We start from the raw sequence: 15,154 nt of genomic DNA on the forward strand, positions 1-15,154 counted from the left end.
TGAGATAGGGTCTCATTCTGTTGACCGGGCCGGAGGGCAGTGGCGCCATCTTGGCTCACTGCAACCTTCACCTCCTGGGTTCAAACGATTCTCGTGTCTCAGCCTCCCAAATAGCTGAGATTATAGTCACGCACCACCACGCCCGGCTAATTTTTGTATTTTTAGTAGAGACAGCTGTTGCTGACCAGGCTGGTCTCAAACTCCTGGCCTCAAGTGATCCACCCACTTCTGCTTCCTAAAGTGCAGAGATTACAACCCAGGCTATGCTTTTTTAATGATCAAAAACACCAATTTGTCAAAGATAATCCAAATTTCAAATAGTCCATCCGTTCTCCCCTGCACCCCACTGCTACCACCTTAAATTATCACCTATCGTTGACATTCAGGTGTCCAAGCCATGTCTTCCATACTACCCCTTGGACCTGGAAATGGCATGAAAATCTCCAACTAGATCCACAAATTTCAGTCATCCATTCTTACTCCGATTTTTTTTTTTTTTTTTTTGTCTAGGTGGGAAGCTCTGTCTCTGTTACTCTCTCTATTCATTCATTCCTCCAAAGTGCATCTGCCCTAAACTGCCTGCACTTTTCCACCTCGGACCTCTCCCTGCCCCTGACTGCCGTGCATCCTGAACTTTTGCAAACCCATTCCCCTCACGCACTGCCATATACCTGGCCTTGGAAAGATTATAGACTGTGTAGGGGCTGGTTTTTGTTTGGCAGTCTGTGTATTTGCCCCTGGAATCTTCCCAGGCTTTTCTGGACTCCACCCTTTGAAGTAACTGTGCAGCCTGTCTATCCAGTCATTCTACCTAGCTAAGCACCTAAGTGGAATTTCAGAGATTAGTGCTATGGCTGGACGTGGTGGCTCATGCCTATAATCCCAGCACTTTGGGAGGCCAAGGCGGGCGGTTCACTTTAGGTCAGGAGTTGGAGACCAGCCTGGCCAACATGGTGAAACCCTGTCTCTACTAAAAATACAAAAGTTAGCCGGCGTGGTGGTGGGCGCCTGTAATCCCAGCTACTCGGGAGGCTGAGGTGGGAGAATCAATGACTTGAACCCGGGAGGCGGAGGTTGCAGTGAGCAGAGATCGCACCATTGCCCTCCAGCCTGGGTGACAGAGCAAGACTCCGCCCCCCAAAAAAGACAGACTTCAAATGTCCTTAAAGCATGAATGAAAAGTTTAAAAAAAAAAAAAAAAAAAGAGCATGGTAATGGATTTATGGTGGGTCCTTCTCTGTGGGCCTCTCATAGTGGACCATGCCAGAGTAAATGGCAGCCTCGAACCATTGCCCAGCCCCTTACCTGTGGGCTGTGAGCACTGAAGGGGGTTGCACAGTATAAATAAATGAATGAATGAATGAATGAGAGATTAGTGCTGTGGAGGTCTCCACTATCTGTTGATAGTCTGTGAGCCTTGTCCTGATTCTGAAGGGCAGTTAACACTTTCAGGGAAAGTCATTTTATCTCAGACCTGATAAAATAGATGCTAGAGCATCTAAGTGACAAGATGAAGTGAAGGATTTCTAGTCAAGAGACCAGGGTTTAAGGCCCAGTATAGTGGCTCACATGTATAATCTCAGCACTTTGGGAGGCCAAGGCAGACGTATCACTTGAGCTCAGGAGTTTGAGACCAGCCTGGGCAACATGGCAAGACCCTGTCTCTAAAAATAACACTAATATTTTATTTTTTTAAAAAAATGTTAATAGGCTGGGCTTCGTGGCTCACATCTGTAATCCCAGCACTTTGGGAGGCCGAGGCGGGTGAGCTCAGGAGCTCGAGACCAGCCTGGCCAACATGGTGAAACCCCATCTCTACAAAAATACAAAAAATTAGGCGGGCATGGTGGCAGGCACCTGTAATCCCAGCTACTCGGGATGCTGAGGCAGGAGAATCGCTTGAAATTGGAAGGCAGAGGTTGCAGTGAGCCAAGATTGTGTCATTGCACTCCAGCCTGGGCGACAAGAGCAAAACTCCATCTCAAAAGAAAAAAATTAATAAAAAATAAAGAGACCGAGATTTAAAATCCTAGCTCTACCACTTTAACCATGCCAATGTGAACAAGCTGTTTAGCTTTTCCACAAAATAAAGGTGATATCTCCGCCATTATGAGGATTAAATGAGATAATGGAGAAACTGGCTCATACTACAGTCAGCATTCAGTTAACATCTATTCATCCAGACTGGATAGGCCCAGCTCACTCCACCTGATGGAATCCTCCCAGGTCATAGTCACTTGACTTTTTTTTTTAGATGGAACCCTGCTCTGTCATCCAGGCTGGAGTGCAGTGGCACAGTCTTGTGCAATCTTGGCTCACTGCAACCTCCACCTCCCAGGTTCAAGTGATTCTCTTGCCTCAGGAGTATCAAGTGATTCTCCTGAGTAGCTGGGATTACAGGCTCCTGCCACCACCTCGCCCTAATTTTTTGCATTTTTAGTAGAGACAGGGTTTCACCATGTTGGCCAGGCTGGTCTTGAACTCCTGGCATCAAGTGATTCTCAGTGGTTCATGGCAGTAATCCCAGCACCTGTAGTCCCAATTATTTGGGAGGCTGAGGCGGGTGCATTGCTTGAGACCAGCTTGGGCAACATGGCAAAACCTCATCTCTACTAAAAATACAAGAATTAGCTGGGTGTAGTGGTACACACCTTTAGTCCCAGCTACGGAGGCTGAGGTGGGAGGATCACTTGAGCCTGGGAGGCCAAGACTGCAGTGAGCTGTGATCATGCCAGCCTGGGCAACACATGAGACCCTGCCAATAAATAGATAGATAGATAGATGATCGATAGATAGGTGATCGATAGATAGGGCTGCCATCTCCTGCAGTCATTTTTTCATTCTGTAAATTTCCAGGCGGATCATATCACACTTTATGAGGAATTTTCCTTTCCCCCAGTATTTTAATGAGTCTTGGCCTTGCTCCTTATCAGCCATCACTGATTACAAACTAAGCTCTCTCTTGCACTCTGTCACGCATAGCTCTAAATGGCATCTTTTTTCTGTCTTTCTTTTTTAATTTAAATTGTTTCATCAGCTCAGTCACTTAACAACATGCCTGTAGTCTGGCTTAAATTTCAGTCACGTTGCATTTACCTGGGGTTTGTCTCCATTCCTCTGGATGCGTAGACAATTACACGATTGCACTTGTAATTTAAACAGCCGTTCCCAGAAGCTCCAAAAGAAAGATGGGTTATAGGGTTAGATTTTCCTATCAAAGGCTCAGAGACCAATTAACTTGCACTTGAGTGGAAATTTATATTAAGTCACAAATATCTAGGACTGAAATCTTATCTTTGTGTAACATGTCGTAGGTTCTGAAGCATTTCTCATTCATTCCTCATCATAACCCCCACACCACACATTGACATTGTTACCTCCACTTGACAGATGGGGAAACAGACGTAGGAAGGGTAAATGCTTATCTCAGTGGTACAACTGGGGCTTAAGTCTAGGTATTCTGACTCTAGGGTTATCAGAGTTCACAAGGAAAAATAGAAGGCACCAAGTTAAATCTGAATTTTAGATAAGCAATGACTAATTTTTTCATCATAAGTACATCTCATGCAACATTTGGGATATACTAACACTAAAATATTATTTGTGCTTTATCTGAAATTCAGTTTAACTGGGCACCCTGCATTTTGTCTCACAACTGTGACTCCCAAATTTGGTGCGTGGTCCCTAGTCTTCCGTGATGTTCTGCTGTAATTAAAAATACAAAGTACTGGCCAGGCATGAGGGCTATAGCCCTGTAATCCCAGCCCTTTGGGAGGCTGAGCAGATGAATTCCTTGAGCCCAGGAGCTCGAGACCAGCCTGGGTAGCATGGTAAGACCCTGTCTCTATAAAAAAAAATGCAAAAGTTAGCCAGATGTGGTGGCATACACCTGTGGTCCCAGCTACTTGGCAGGCTGAGGTGGGAGGATCACCTGAGCCTAGGGAGGTCACGGCTGTGGTGATTTGTGATTATACCACTGCACTGCAGCCTGGACAACAACAACAAAAAGTACTTTATTCGTTGTGACTTTCACCCTGGCAGTTTGAAGTTTATAAACCTTTTTTTTTTTTTTTGGCCGGGCGCGGTGGCTCACGCCTGTAATTCCAGCACTTTGTGGGGCCGAGGTGGTCTGATTGCTTGAGGTCAGGAGTTCAAGACCAGCCTGGCCAACATGGTGAAACACCATCTCTACTGAAAATACAAAAATTAGCCGGGCAGTGGTGGCGGGCACCTGTAATACCAGCTACTCGGGAGGCTGGAAGGCAGAGGTTGCAGCGAGCTGAGATCGTGCCATTGTACTTCAGCCTGGGCAACAGAGTGAAACCCTGTCTCAAGAAAAAAAAAGAAATCTTTTTTTTCCTTTCACTTAACAAATATGCTTATTAATTTGTCTTTCCCCCTACTCTTAATCCTCACCAGAGAAACTTGCCCAGGCCAAAGAAGAGAACGTGGGCTTACATCAGACACTGGATCAGACACTAAATGAACTTAACTGTATATAATCAAACCAGAAGAGTCTCGTTCCACCAGAAACTCCGGAGCTCCGTGGGTCTTTCTCTTCTCTTGTAAGAAGTTCCTTTTGTTATTGCCATCTTCGCTTTGCTGGATATGTCAAGCAAATTATGAATACATGACCAAATATTTTGTATTGGAGAAGCTTTGAGCACCAGTTAAATCTCATTCCTTTCCTTTTTTTTCCCCCAAATGGCACCAGCTTTTTCAACTCTCTTATTTTTTCCTTAAGTTGCATTTATTCCTAAGGTAGGCAGGGTATTTCCTAGTAAGCATACTTTCTTAAGACGGAAGGCATTTGGTTCCTGGGAGAATAGGCAGCCCCCCACTTTGAAGAACGCAGACCCCAATATTTAGTGGATCTATATGAAATGCTGAAGAACATAACCTTTTGGGTCAAGGTTGGTCGAACTATAGGAGAAAACAGGGACCATCACATGGGTGGGGATTTTCCACCCAGAGCCAATAAAAGGGCTGGGCGGGGTGGGCAGGGGGCGGGCATTGTGGGAAGTCATAACCCATGGATAGATTAACCTAAGAATCCTGGCCCTTCTCCACACTCCACAAACATCCTCTCAAGCAGTCAATGTAGAATGCTTGGGAAATAGTCGTAATTACCCACGTATTTTCTGGATAGATCCTTGATGTGATGTTCTGTATATTTCCTTCATTCTAAAGTTGTTCTCCGGCTGGGTGTGGTGTCCCACGCCTGTAATCCCAACATTTTGGGAGGCCAAGGTGGGCAGATCACTTGAGGTCAGGAGTTCAAGACCAACCCGGCCAACATGGTAAAACCCCGTCTCTAATAAAGTTGCAAAAGTTATGATGGCGCCTGCCTGTAGTCTCAGCTACTCCAGGAGACTCAGGCAGGAGGATCCCTTGAACCCAGAAAGTGGAGGTTGCAGTGAGCCGAGATCATGGCACTGCACTCCAGCACGGGCAACAGAATGAGACTCCATCTCAAAGAAAAGTAAAATAAAAGTAAAGTTGTTCTCTGAGGAGCAAATGTCTCATTCCAATAATGACCCATCCACTCAGCAGGAATATGGTGGAGTTCAGTCCAGTTCAGGTCAGCCATATCCAAAAGACTACAAGTCATTAATAAGTTGCGCAGAAGAGTTTTTTTTTTTTTTTTCTCTTAGCAGAAAGGGCCTCTCTGGCAGCAGAGATTAAAAATTGGCCCAACTTCACTTCCATACTTCAGGGAATAGCAAACTGAAGATTTACCTATCTAGGACTTGAATTCCTTCTTTGGGACCAAGTTAATAAAAGACCAAGAAACTCCTGATTAAACTGGATAATGGAGGATTTTGTAGACAGGGCTGCACACATTGGCTTTGTTTTACTTCTGTTTTCTCAGTTAACATCTCAGAGCTAGAAGATTCCATATTCCCCAGCAGCGTGTCGGGGCCAACTAAAGTTTACAATTCCAACTAAAAATCACCCTGCTTCTGGCTTATTTGAATCCCCTATCCGCCCCGCCCCACCGCCCGACTGCTATTTATTCAGCACCACACTACCCAGGAAATACACTAGCAAATTGTGCAATTGAATGAAATCCACACCTTTCTTTAGATTCTTGCAACTGTATCATATGTAATAGTATCACTTTTCTACATTTTGGTCAAATAAATTTTTACATAAACTACAGTTTGTGTGAATTTTAGAACGAGTGCGGGTACACAGAGCATTTTGGTTCAACAAATGTTAACGGGACGGAAAGAGGAAATAACAGAGCCAAGAACGAAGAAAAGGTTATCTATTCCTTTATATCGTAACTACATGATACAAGCGTATTACGATCTCATTACTGGCAAGAGCACTCAGCCTCAGTAACTCGAAAACTGGCCTTCATTATCCCGTCTTACCTGAACCAGGCTGTAAAGAATGAGTAGGATTTTAATAGATAAGAGCAGGCAAGATCGTCTCTGTTGCCTGAGTTAGGAAGGCCTGCCTGGCGAAGGCTTTCTGAGTTGCATATATGAAGCAAAGCAGACCAGCATGGGCAACAAAGTGAGACCCCATCTCTACAAAAAAATACAAAAATTTGGCCAGCTGCGGTGGCCAAATTACACCTGTAATCCCAGGATTTTGAGAGGCTAAGGCGGGCAGATCGCTTGAGGCCAGGAGGTCAAGACCAGCTTGGCCAACATGGTGAAACCCCATCTCTACTAAAAATACAAAAATGAGCTGGACATGGTGGTACACACCTATAATCCCAGTTACCTAGGAGGTGGAGGTTGCCGTGAGCCAAGATTGCACCACTGCAATCCAACCTGGGCAACAGGGCAGGACTCTGTCAAACACACACACATACAAATGAGTGGGGCATGGTGGCACGTGCCTGTAAGTCCCAGCTACTCAAAAGGCTGAGGAAGGAGGATTGCTTGAGCCTAGGAGGCAGAGGGTGCAGCGAGCTATGATCCGCCAGTGCACTCCAGCCTGGGGGACCGTCTTTGAGCAAGACCCTGTCTCAAAATAATTAAAAAATAAAGCAAAGCAGAAGTAGAAAGCTGGAAGGTAAGCTGGGCCCACACTGATGAAAGCCTGAACTTAATTTAGGCAGGAGTGGGGAGCCACTAAAGACTAGGAGGCCGGGCGCAGTGGCTCATGCCTATAATCCCAGCACTTTGGAAAGCTGAAGCAAGTGGATCATTTGGGAGTTCAAGACTAGCCCGGGCAACATGGTTAAACCCCATCTCTACTAAAAATACAAAAATTAGCTGTAGTCCCAGCTACTCTAGAGGCTGAGGCAGGAGAATCAACTGAACCCAGGAGGCGGAGGTTGCAGTGAACCGAGATCACGCCACTGTGTGCTCAGGTGACCGAGCAAGACTCTATCCCCCACCACAAAAAAAAAAAAAAGAGAGTACAAAGATGAGGAAACAAGTCAAAGCAGTACACTAGAAAAGTCCATTTAGCATTCGTCTTCGAGAAAGGCTAGCGTCGGGGTGGACTAAGGCAGGAAGGCCAGTTAGGCGAAGGTTTCAATAATCCAGTATGGGCTGCCATGGAATACGAGGGAAGAAGTGAGCCAAAGGAAGTAACCTTAAAAGTTAGGTCACTGGATGGCAGAGAACTTAGAACTGAGTGCCAAAGACCACTACAGTTTCACTATCTGGATTTTTATATTTTGCCTCGAGATCTTTTTTTGAGGAGGAGTGGCAGGGAATTGGAAAGAGAAATGAAAGCCTTTAAAACATTAATGGAATCTGCAAACAACTTTCTGTTACCAAAACAAATAACAGGCCAGGCGCTGTGGCTCACACTTGTAATCCCAGTACTTTGGGAGGATCACCTGAGGTTAGGAGTTCGAGACCACCCTGGCCAACATGGTGAAACCCCATCTCTACTAAAAATACAAAAATTAGCCAGGCGTGGTGGCACATATCTGTAATCCCAGCTACTCGAGAGGCTGAGACAGAAGAATCACTTGAACCCAGGAGGCGGAGGTGGCAGTGAGCCGAGATTATGCCACTGCACTCCAGCCTGGGCGGCAGAGCAAGACTCCTTCTAAAAATAAAACAAAAAAAATAACAGCAGGCAGAGACGGGGAGGATAACTCGAGCCTAGCCAGGAGTTCAAGACCTGCTTGGGCAATATAGCGAGACCCCATTCTCCAAAAATAAATTAAAAATAACTGTCCAGGCACGGTGGCTCACACCTGTAATCCCAGCACTTTGGGAGGCCGAGGTAGGCAGATCACGAGGTCAGGAGATTAAGACCTTGCTGGCTAACAAGATGAAACCTCGTCTCTAAGAAAAATACAAAAATTAGCCAGGTGTGGTAGCACGTGCCTGTGGTCCCAGCAACTCGGGAGATTGAGGCAGGAGAAGTGCTTAAACCCGAGAGGTGGAGGTTGCAGTGAGCCGAGATCACCCCACTGCATGCCAGCCTGGGTGAAAGAGCAAGACTCGGGTTCAAAAAAAAGAAAAAATTAAAGCATTTCCTTTATACCAATCCAACCTTTAACTGACACTGGGATGATTTAGATGGTCAGTAGAGGGAGTATGAATGAACGAAGTCCCCCCTCCAATAAGGGCCCTGCCATGACTTGACCACAGTTGTCCCTTTGTGTGTGTGTTTTCTCCCTCCTCCCTTCCCGCTTGGGTTGTAATCTCATCTCAGGATGCTGTTTTAGTCATGCCCGTGGCCTCAGCACTTAACATGTCACACGTCACTGTGTTCGATGTTTGTTCAATGGACCTACCCAACTTTTGGGGAGTTCCCAATGCCATGACGTACGGGTGGAACCCAGGGTGAGGTTAGAACCAGACTGTGAGGGATATCAAAGGCTAAGAGGAAGATTTTGAACTTTATCCTGCCAAGAGACCACGGATAGCTACTAAAGGAAGTGGGTTGTTTTTTGAGACAGAGTCTCACTCTGTCATCCAGGCTGGAGGGCAGGGGCTCGACCATGGCTCACTGCAGCCTCAACCTCCTGGGCTCAAGGAATCCTCCCACCTCTGCCTCCAAAATAGTTGGGACTACAGGTATGTGCCCGACTAATTTTTATTATTTATTTATTTGAGACAAGAGTTTCGCTCTTGTTGCTCAGGCTGGCGTGCAATGGCGCTATCTCGGCTCACTGCAACCTCTACCTCCCAGGTTCAAGCGATTCTCCTGCCTCACCCTCCCAAGTAGCTGGGATTACAGGCCACGTGCCACCCCGCCGGGCTAATTTTTTTGTATTTTTAGTAGAGACGGGGTTTCTCCGTGTTGGTCAGGCTGGTCTCCAACTCCCAACCTCAGGTGACCTGCCTGCCTCAGCCTCCCAAAATGCTGGGATTACAGGCATGAGGCACCACACCCAGCCTAATTTTGTAATTTTAATTGAGACAGTTTCGCCTTGTTGACCAGGCTGGTCTCAAATGCCTGACCTCAAGTAACCCGGCTGCCTCAGCCTCCCTTAGTGCTGGGATTACAGGCATGAGCCACAGCGCCCAGCCTAAAGTAAGTGTTTTAGAATAACCACACTGCAGGGTGGAATCTGGATTAGAGAAAATGGTCAGGGAGACCAATGGAGAAATGTGATGATTCCACTGTGGCAACGGAAATGGAAGAACGAGATTCAAGAGCTATTTGTTTGTTTTATTTTTTATTTTTGAGACCAAGTCTTGCTCTGTCACCCAGGCTGGAATGCAGTGGTGCAATCTCGGCTAACTGCAACCTCCACCTCCCCGATTCAAGCCATTCTCCTGCCTCAGCTTCCTGAGTAGCTGGAATTACAGGCACGTGCCACCATGCCCAGATAATTTTTTAAATTTTTAGTAGAGACGGGGTTTCACCATGTTAGCCAGGCTGGTCTCGAACTCCTGACCTCAGGTGATCCACCCGCCTCAGCCTCCAGAAGTGCTGGGATTACAGGCGTAAGCCATGGCGCCCGGCCCTCAAGAGCTATTTAGAACCGCCTTAAAAACCAGGATGTGACAGATGAGAGATGAAAGGCAGCTGTCAAAGATGGCTTAGCTGGATATAGCTGATGAGTTCAGTTGTGAACATGCTGAGTTAGGAGTAGCTGACGAATCCAAAGTTAGACGTCCAGAACACAGATGGACGTGAAGAGATGGCTCGGCGAAGGGTAAAACAATGAGACTGGTCAGCGTGGAGACATTAGGAGCACCCAGAAAGTGAGCACAGAGACAGAACGACAAGGAACACAAATTCTAAGGGACAATCAGAAACCACCCCCTTCCCCCCCAAAAAAAGACTACAGTGGGGTCTGAGAAAAATAACCAATCAAAGAATGGGAGGCAGAGGAGGTAGGGAGAAGAAACCAGCAAATAAAATAGGGATGAGGCTGGGCATGGTGGCTCACACCTGTGATCCCAGCACTTTGGTAGGCAGAGGCAGGGGGCAGAGGGCAGATCACATGAGGCCAGGAGTAGAGACCAGCCTGGCCAACATGGTAAAACCCCCATCTGTACTAAAAATACAAATTAGGCGTGGTGGCAGGCACCTGTAATCCCAGCTCTCTTGGGAGGCTGAGGCAGGAGAATCTCTTGAACCCTGGAGACGAGGGTTGCAGTGAGCAAAATCACACCACTGCACTCTAGCCTGGGCAACAGAACAAGACCCTGTCTCAAAAATAAGTACATAAATAAAATGAGGATAATACCAAGAAAAAATAGAATATTCAGAGGTGGTCAAGACTATCAAATACCACAGAGGCCGAGGCCTGTGAAGTGGTCAGTGGCTCTGGCTGAAGCTTTTCTTAACCAGAGCTATATTAGCAGAATGAGCTGAAGTGGAAGGGAGGAGGAAAGGCTGGGGCCATCCTTCTGCAGATCCTTAAGTGAGCCTCGAGGCCCCGGAGGCCCCAGAGTGACCTAAGAGAGACTGGACCATCTCTAAGAAGCCCTAGTGAGCAAATTGCTGCCTGGGAAGACTGGCACTCTGAATTCAGATACCAACTTCCACTTTTGAGTGGGGAGGGGGAAAAAGTCACTTAACCTCTGGCTTCAGTTTTCTCACCATCAAATGGGAAAAAAACAACATTTTGCTGGGCTGGTACTGGGATTAAATTTTTTTTAAGTCAGGGCTTTGCTGTGTCACCCAGGCTGGAGTGCAGTGGTGCAATCATAGCTCACTGCACCCTTGACCTCCACGGCTAAAGGGATCCTCCCACCTTAGCCTCCTGAGTAGTTGGGACTACAAGCATGCAACACCACACCTGGCTAATTTTTTAAAGTTTTTTTTGAAAGAGTCTCGCTCTGTCACCCAGGCTGGAATGCAGTGGTCTCGAACCCCTGACCTCAAGGGATCTGCCCGCCTCAGCCTCCCAAATTGCTGGGATTACAGGCATGAGCCACCAGACCTGGCTGCAAGCCCGATTTTCCTAATGTATCCCTCCTTTTCTTTTTTCGAGTGTCTCGCTCTGTCGCCCAGGCTGGAGTGCAGTGGGGCGATCAAGGCTAGTGGAGCCTCAATCTCCTGGCCTCAAGTGATCCTCCCGCCTCGGCCTCCCGAAACGCTAGGATCACAGGCGGAAGCCACCGCGACGGTCTGTTTTTTCAATGTTGAGAGGCCCACCAGACACAGAACCGCCGGCCCTAGATAGGACCCAGCATCCTCACTGCCCTAACCCCCAAGGCTGGCCCGGACAACCCCTAAGGCGGCCGAGGGCGGGCCCTGAGGAGACCGGCGCGCGCCTTGGGGCACAGCTCGTGGCGGTGACGTCGCTCAGGTGGTGGAGACCTTGGGTATCTCTGAGCAGGTTGCCAAGCCACAGCCGAGACCTCGGATCTCGCCTCGGGGGTCACTTTTCAATTATACAGCGCCTCCTCTCTCCTTACTCCCTCGGCTCACGCTGCCCCGACTAGGAGACCACAGACGAATATAAAGGCTCTACAGTCCTTTCCCGCGCTCGCTTCGGCTCCTACTGCGGCTGCGCGAGTTGTGGGGTCTGGACCCAGAGATACCCGCCCCAACTATGCGCGTGCGCCCTCTGCTGGCGCCTAACGGACCTCCGGGTGCGCGTGCGCACGCACCCCAAGCCCCGCCCACAGACTGCCGGCGCGCGAGCCGTTGGCTCCGCTCGCTGCCTTCCCTCTCCCATTTTGGGGCGGGGCCGGGCCGCCCAAGTCCGCGGTGGAGGCGGGGCCACATAATGCCACGCCCCCGCCTCGTCTCCATTTGAAGCCCCTCGACTCTTTACTGCTGGTCAATCAGAGCCCGTCCTCATATCAGTGCTGGCCAATGGGAGGTACGCTCGGGCTGCTTCCGGCTCCGCGCTCCGCTCGCCCCCTCCCCAGGTCTCCCCGCGGCGGGCGGGACGCAGGGGCGAGTGTCGGCCGCGGTGACGCGCAGCGGGCCTGGAGCCAATAGGGGGCGGGCTCGGCGCTGATGGACGGGGCTGGTGGCCAGTGGAGAGGCGCTGGCTGCACTTCCCGTCGGGGAGAGAGTGTAATATGGCGAAGACCTACGATTACCTGTTCAAGCTGCTGCTGATCGGGGACTCGGGGGTGGGGAAGACCTGTGTCCTGTTCCGCTTCTCCGAGGACGCCTTCAACTCCACGTTTATCTCCACCATAGGTAGCGGGATCCGGGAGTGGCTGGGGGCGCTGGAGGCCCGGGCGGGGCGCGCCCCTGAAGGGCTGGGGCTGAGAAATCTACCCTGCTGGGCGGGCCGAGGGCTCTGAGAGAGTCTAAGGGGCCTGAGGGGAGAAGAGCAGCCGCCTGCACCGCCGTTCGAGGGTTCATGGGCCGTGGTGGGGGAGACTAGGTGCCCATTTTGCAGATGGGGTGACTGAGGCTCCGATCCTCAGCCTGCTCGTTAGGGAGGGTTATGTCCTGGGCAGGCGTCTTCGCTCCCGTCCTTTCGGTCTGTCCTAGCAGCAGCCCTCGAAGAGGTTCTTTTGCGGTTCCTGTCTTACAGACGTGGAAACTGAGTTATGGGGAATTGGCCGTGGGAAAAAGACGGTGACATGTCACCTTAATGAGCATTTGCTATGTGCTGAGTCCTTCACGTGCATTTCCACACTCTAGTTTCGCTGTTAAGTGCTGTTATGAGCCCGTCTCACAGATGAGTAATTTGAGGCTCAGGGAGAGCGTGGAACTTACCCAAGGCCACACAGTCTGCAGGTGGTGAGAAGGGGATTTAATGGAATTTAATTCTGGCTGTGTCTCACCCCAAAACTCGAGGCTTAGCTCTCCTAGAGAGTTAGCACCGCACACCCCTGGCTGATGACAAGCTCAGCTAATGCACCTTGGAGCCGGGACTCTGACCCACACCATTCCTCCTCTTTTCTCTGGAGCATCCAGAGGTTGAGTCCCTCTCCCTGCCATGTTTTCCCCCATAAGTGTATTTTCCTCTAGAAGAAATGATAAGAGGAGTCAGGACCTTTTCCCTGCCTGCCTTTCATCCTGCTCCAGGATGACAGCAATGGCAAGTGACAGTGCTGCCTGCCCTGGGACCTGTCATCCCCAAGAAGATGCAAGATAAAACCCTCAGTGAGAAACTAAATCAGCCACTGCCACAGGCAGCCTTGACTTCCCTATCAAAGGGCCCAGGACACCGGTTGTCACTTTAGAACAGCTTTTCCCGTAGGGCCAGCCCACATCGTGGTTGAACAAAATTGGCTTGTTGTGATGTCTCAGTTGTGACGTCCACAGAAGTGGAGCTGACCTCTCTCAGCGCCACAGAAGCAGTCCTGGCCCATGATGAAAAGGTTTGACCTGGGAGTAACACCGATCAGAGTGGCCTGTGAGCTCTGCAGCCCTGCTAGGGATGGGGACAGTGAGGGAACGGTCACTAAGTCCAGAAGTTTATTCAAAGTCAAGAAAACATAGAGAATGGCCTTTGCTTTACTGTGTGACTTCAGCAGAATCGTGTTATCTCCCTGAATCTTATGATAATGTGCCAATTCCATTCTTGCCCCCATCGAGGAGCTGCACTTTATAAAACAGTTATATGCCAGATGTAAAGTAGAGAGAAATCATCACGTCTGGTTCCTAGTTGCTGTTGGCCCTTCAGCGTGCACTACCCCTCTCTGACCCCTGCTGTCGTCAGAGCAGGAGTGACGCTGTCTGCCTGGGCTAGTGCCCTGGTGGTTGAGGATTAGAATTAGACAATAAGGGGTTGTCACCACAACCAGAGGCCATCTAGAGAAAGCAGATGAATGGCTCCTGTGGTGACAGCTTCCACCCTCTGAAGACAGATGTTTCTGAATTCTTCCCCCTCCCCCACTCCAAGGCCAAACTTTAGGGTAACCTTTGTGCCCCAACTGATCAAGAAATGGCTTTAATTCAGCCTGGACTACATGGCAAAACCCCACCTCTACAAAAAATCAAATAAAATTAGCCAGGCATAGTGGCTCACCCATGTAGACCCAGCCACTTAGGAGGCTGAGGTGGGAGGATGGATTGAGCCCAGGAGGTCAAGGTGCAGTGAGCTGTGATGGCACCACTGCACTCCAGCCTGGGCAACAGAGCGAGACCCTGCCTCAAAAAAAAAAATAAAAAAATACAACTGTGGGCAGACTGTGGCTTGCATTTACCCAGTTCCCAGCTTCCTAGCCTCAGCACCTTCCCCTCAAACCCCCCTCTTTAGAGTTACTTTAGAGCTTTAAAGAGGCTATCTTCCATTTGCAGATGACAATATGACTTGGTGAAAGTTACCTAGCAAGGTGCAGGTGGCACCTGACCCCAAGATCCCTCCCTCCCACCCCAGCGTTCCACTCCTTCCATTTGTAGCCTTCTGTCTTCTAGGAAAGTCTAATTCACCATGACCTTGAAGTTCAGGCCTCATAATTCTTAGGCCTCGTAAAGTTTGCACTTTCTAATTAAATTTGGCGTGTTAATAAAACCCAGCAGGAGTGTAGGGCAGAGCGCTGCTGTGGAGCTTGGCCAGCCTAACAGTGCTCCTTGATTTTGTGTGTCCCTGTGCACGCGTGACAGGAGGTGGGGTATGCTTTAGGAAGCCTAGACACACTGGGCTGTCTAGTCCTGAAGGAGAATCACCTGAATGCTTAAAGACAATTCTATAAATTAGCCAGAGGTGGTGCCACTTGCCTATAGTCCCAGCTACTCGTGAGGCTGAGGCAGGAGAATCACTTGAACCCAGGGGGCAGAAGTTGCAGTGAGCCGAGATTGTGCCACTGCACTCCAGCCTGGGCAACAGAGCAAGACTGTCTCAAAAAAA

At 49.0% G+C, this 15,154-nt stretch overlaps 2 protein-coding genes and 1 non-coding gene across 4 annotated transcripts in view; all 3 read left to right on the forward strand.

Moving 5' to 3' along the window:
- Positions 1-5,723, forward strand: part of TPM4 (tropomyosin 4) — a 35,750-nt gene extending 30,027 nt beyond the window's left edge. The window contains exon 9 of one of the 2 annotated variants that reach the window (XM_017501164.2): positions 4,420-5,723. In XM_017501164.2, the coding sequence (XP_017356653.1) occupies positions 4,420-4,502 (83 nt within the window). In that variant the 3' untranslated portion in view covers positions 4,503-5,723. The remainder of the gene's footprint in view (positions 1-4,419) is intronic. The other variant, XM_017501166.2, reaches the window with a different exon arrangement.
- Positions 1,207-1,341, forward strand: LOC119467343. Its single transcript, XR_005195883.1, has one exon. It is a non-coding gene; the product is annotated as a small nucleolar RNA SNORA42/SNORA80 family (small nucleolar RNA).
- Positions 5,724-12,094: 6,371 nt separating the features above from the next.
- RAB8A (RAB8A, member RAS oncogene family) overlaps positions 12,095-15,154 on the forward strand; it is a 27,277-nt gene continuing 24,217 nt past the window's right edge. The window contains exon 1 of the mRNA XM_017501168.2: positions 12,095-12,546. Within this exon, the coding sequence (XP_017356657.1) occupies positions 12,423-12,546 (124 nt within the window). The 5' untranslated portion in view covers positions 12,095-12,422. The remainder of the gene's footprint in view (positions 12,547-15,154) is intronic.

The sequence above is a fragment of the Cebus imitator genome, unplaced genomic scaffold, assembly GCF_001604975.1.
Source record: "Cebus imitator isolate Cc_AM_T3 unplaced genomic scaffold, Cebus_imitator-1.0 Scaffold280, whole genome shotgun sequence".
NCBI classification, from domain to species: domain Eukaryota; kingdom Metazoa; phylum Chordata; class Mammalia; order Primates; family Cebidae; genus Cebus; species Cebus imitator.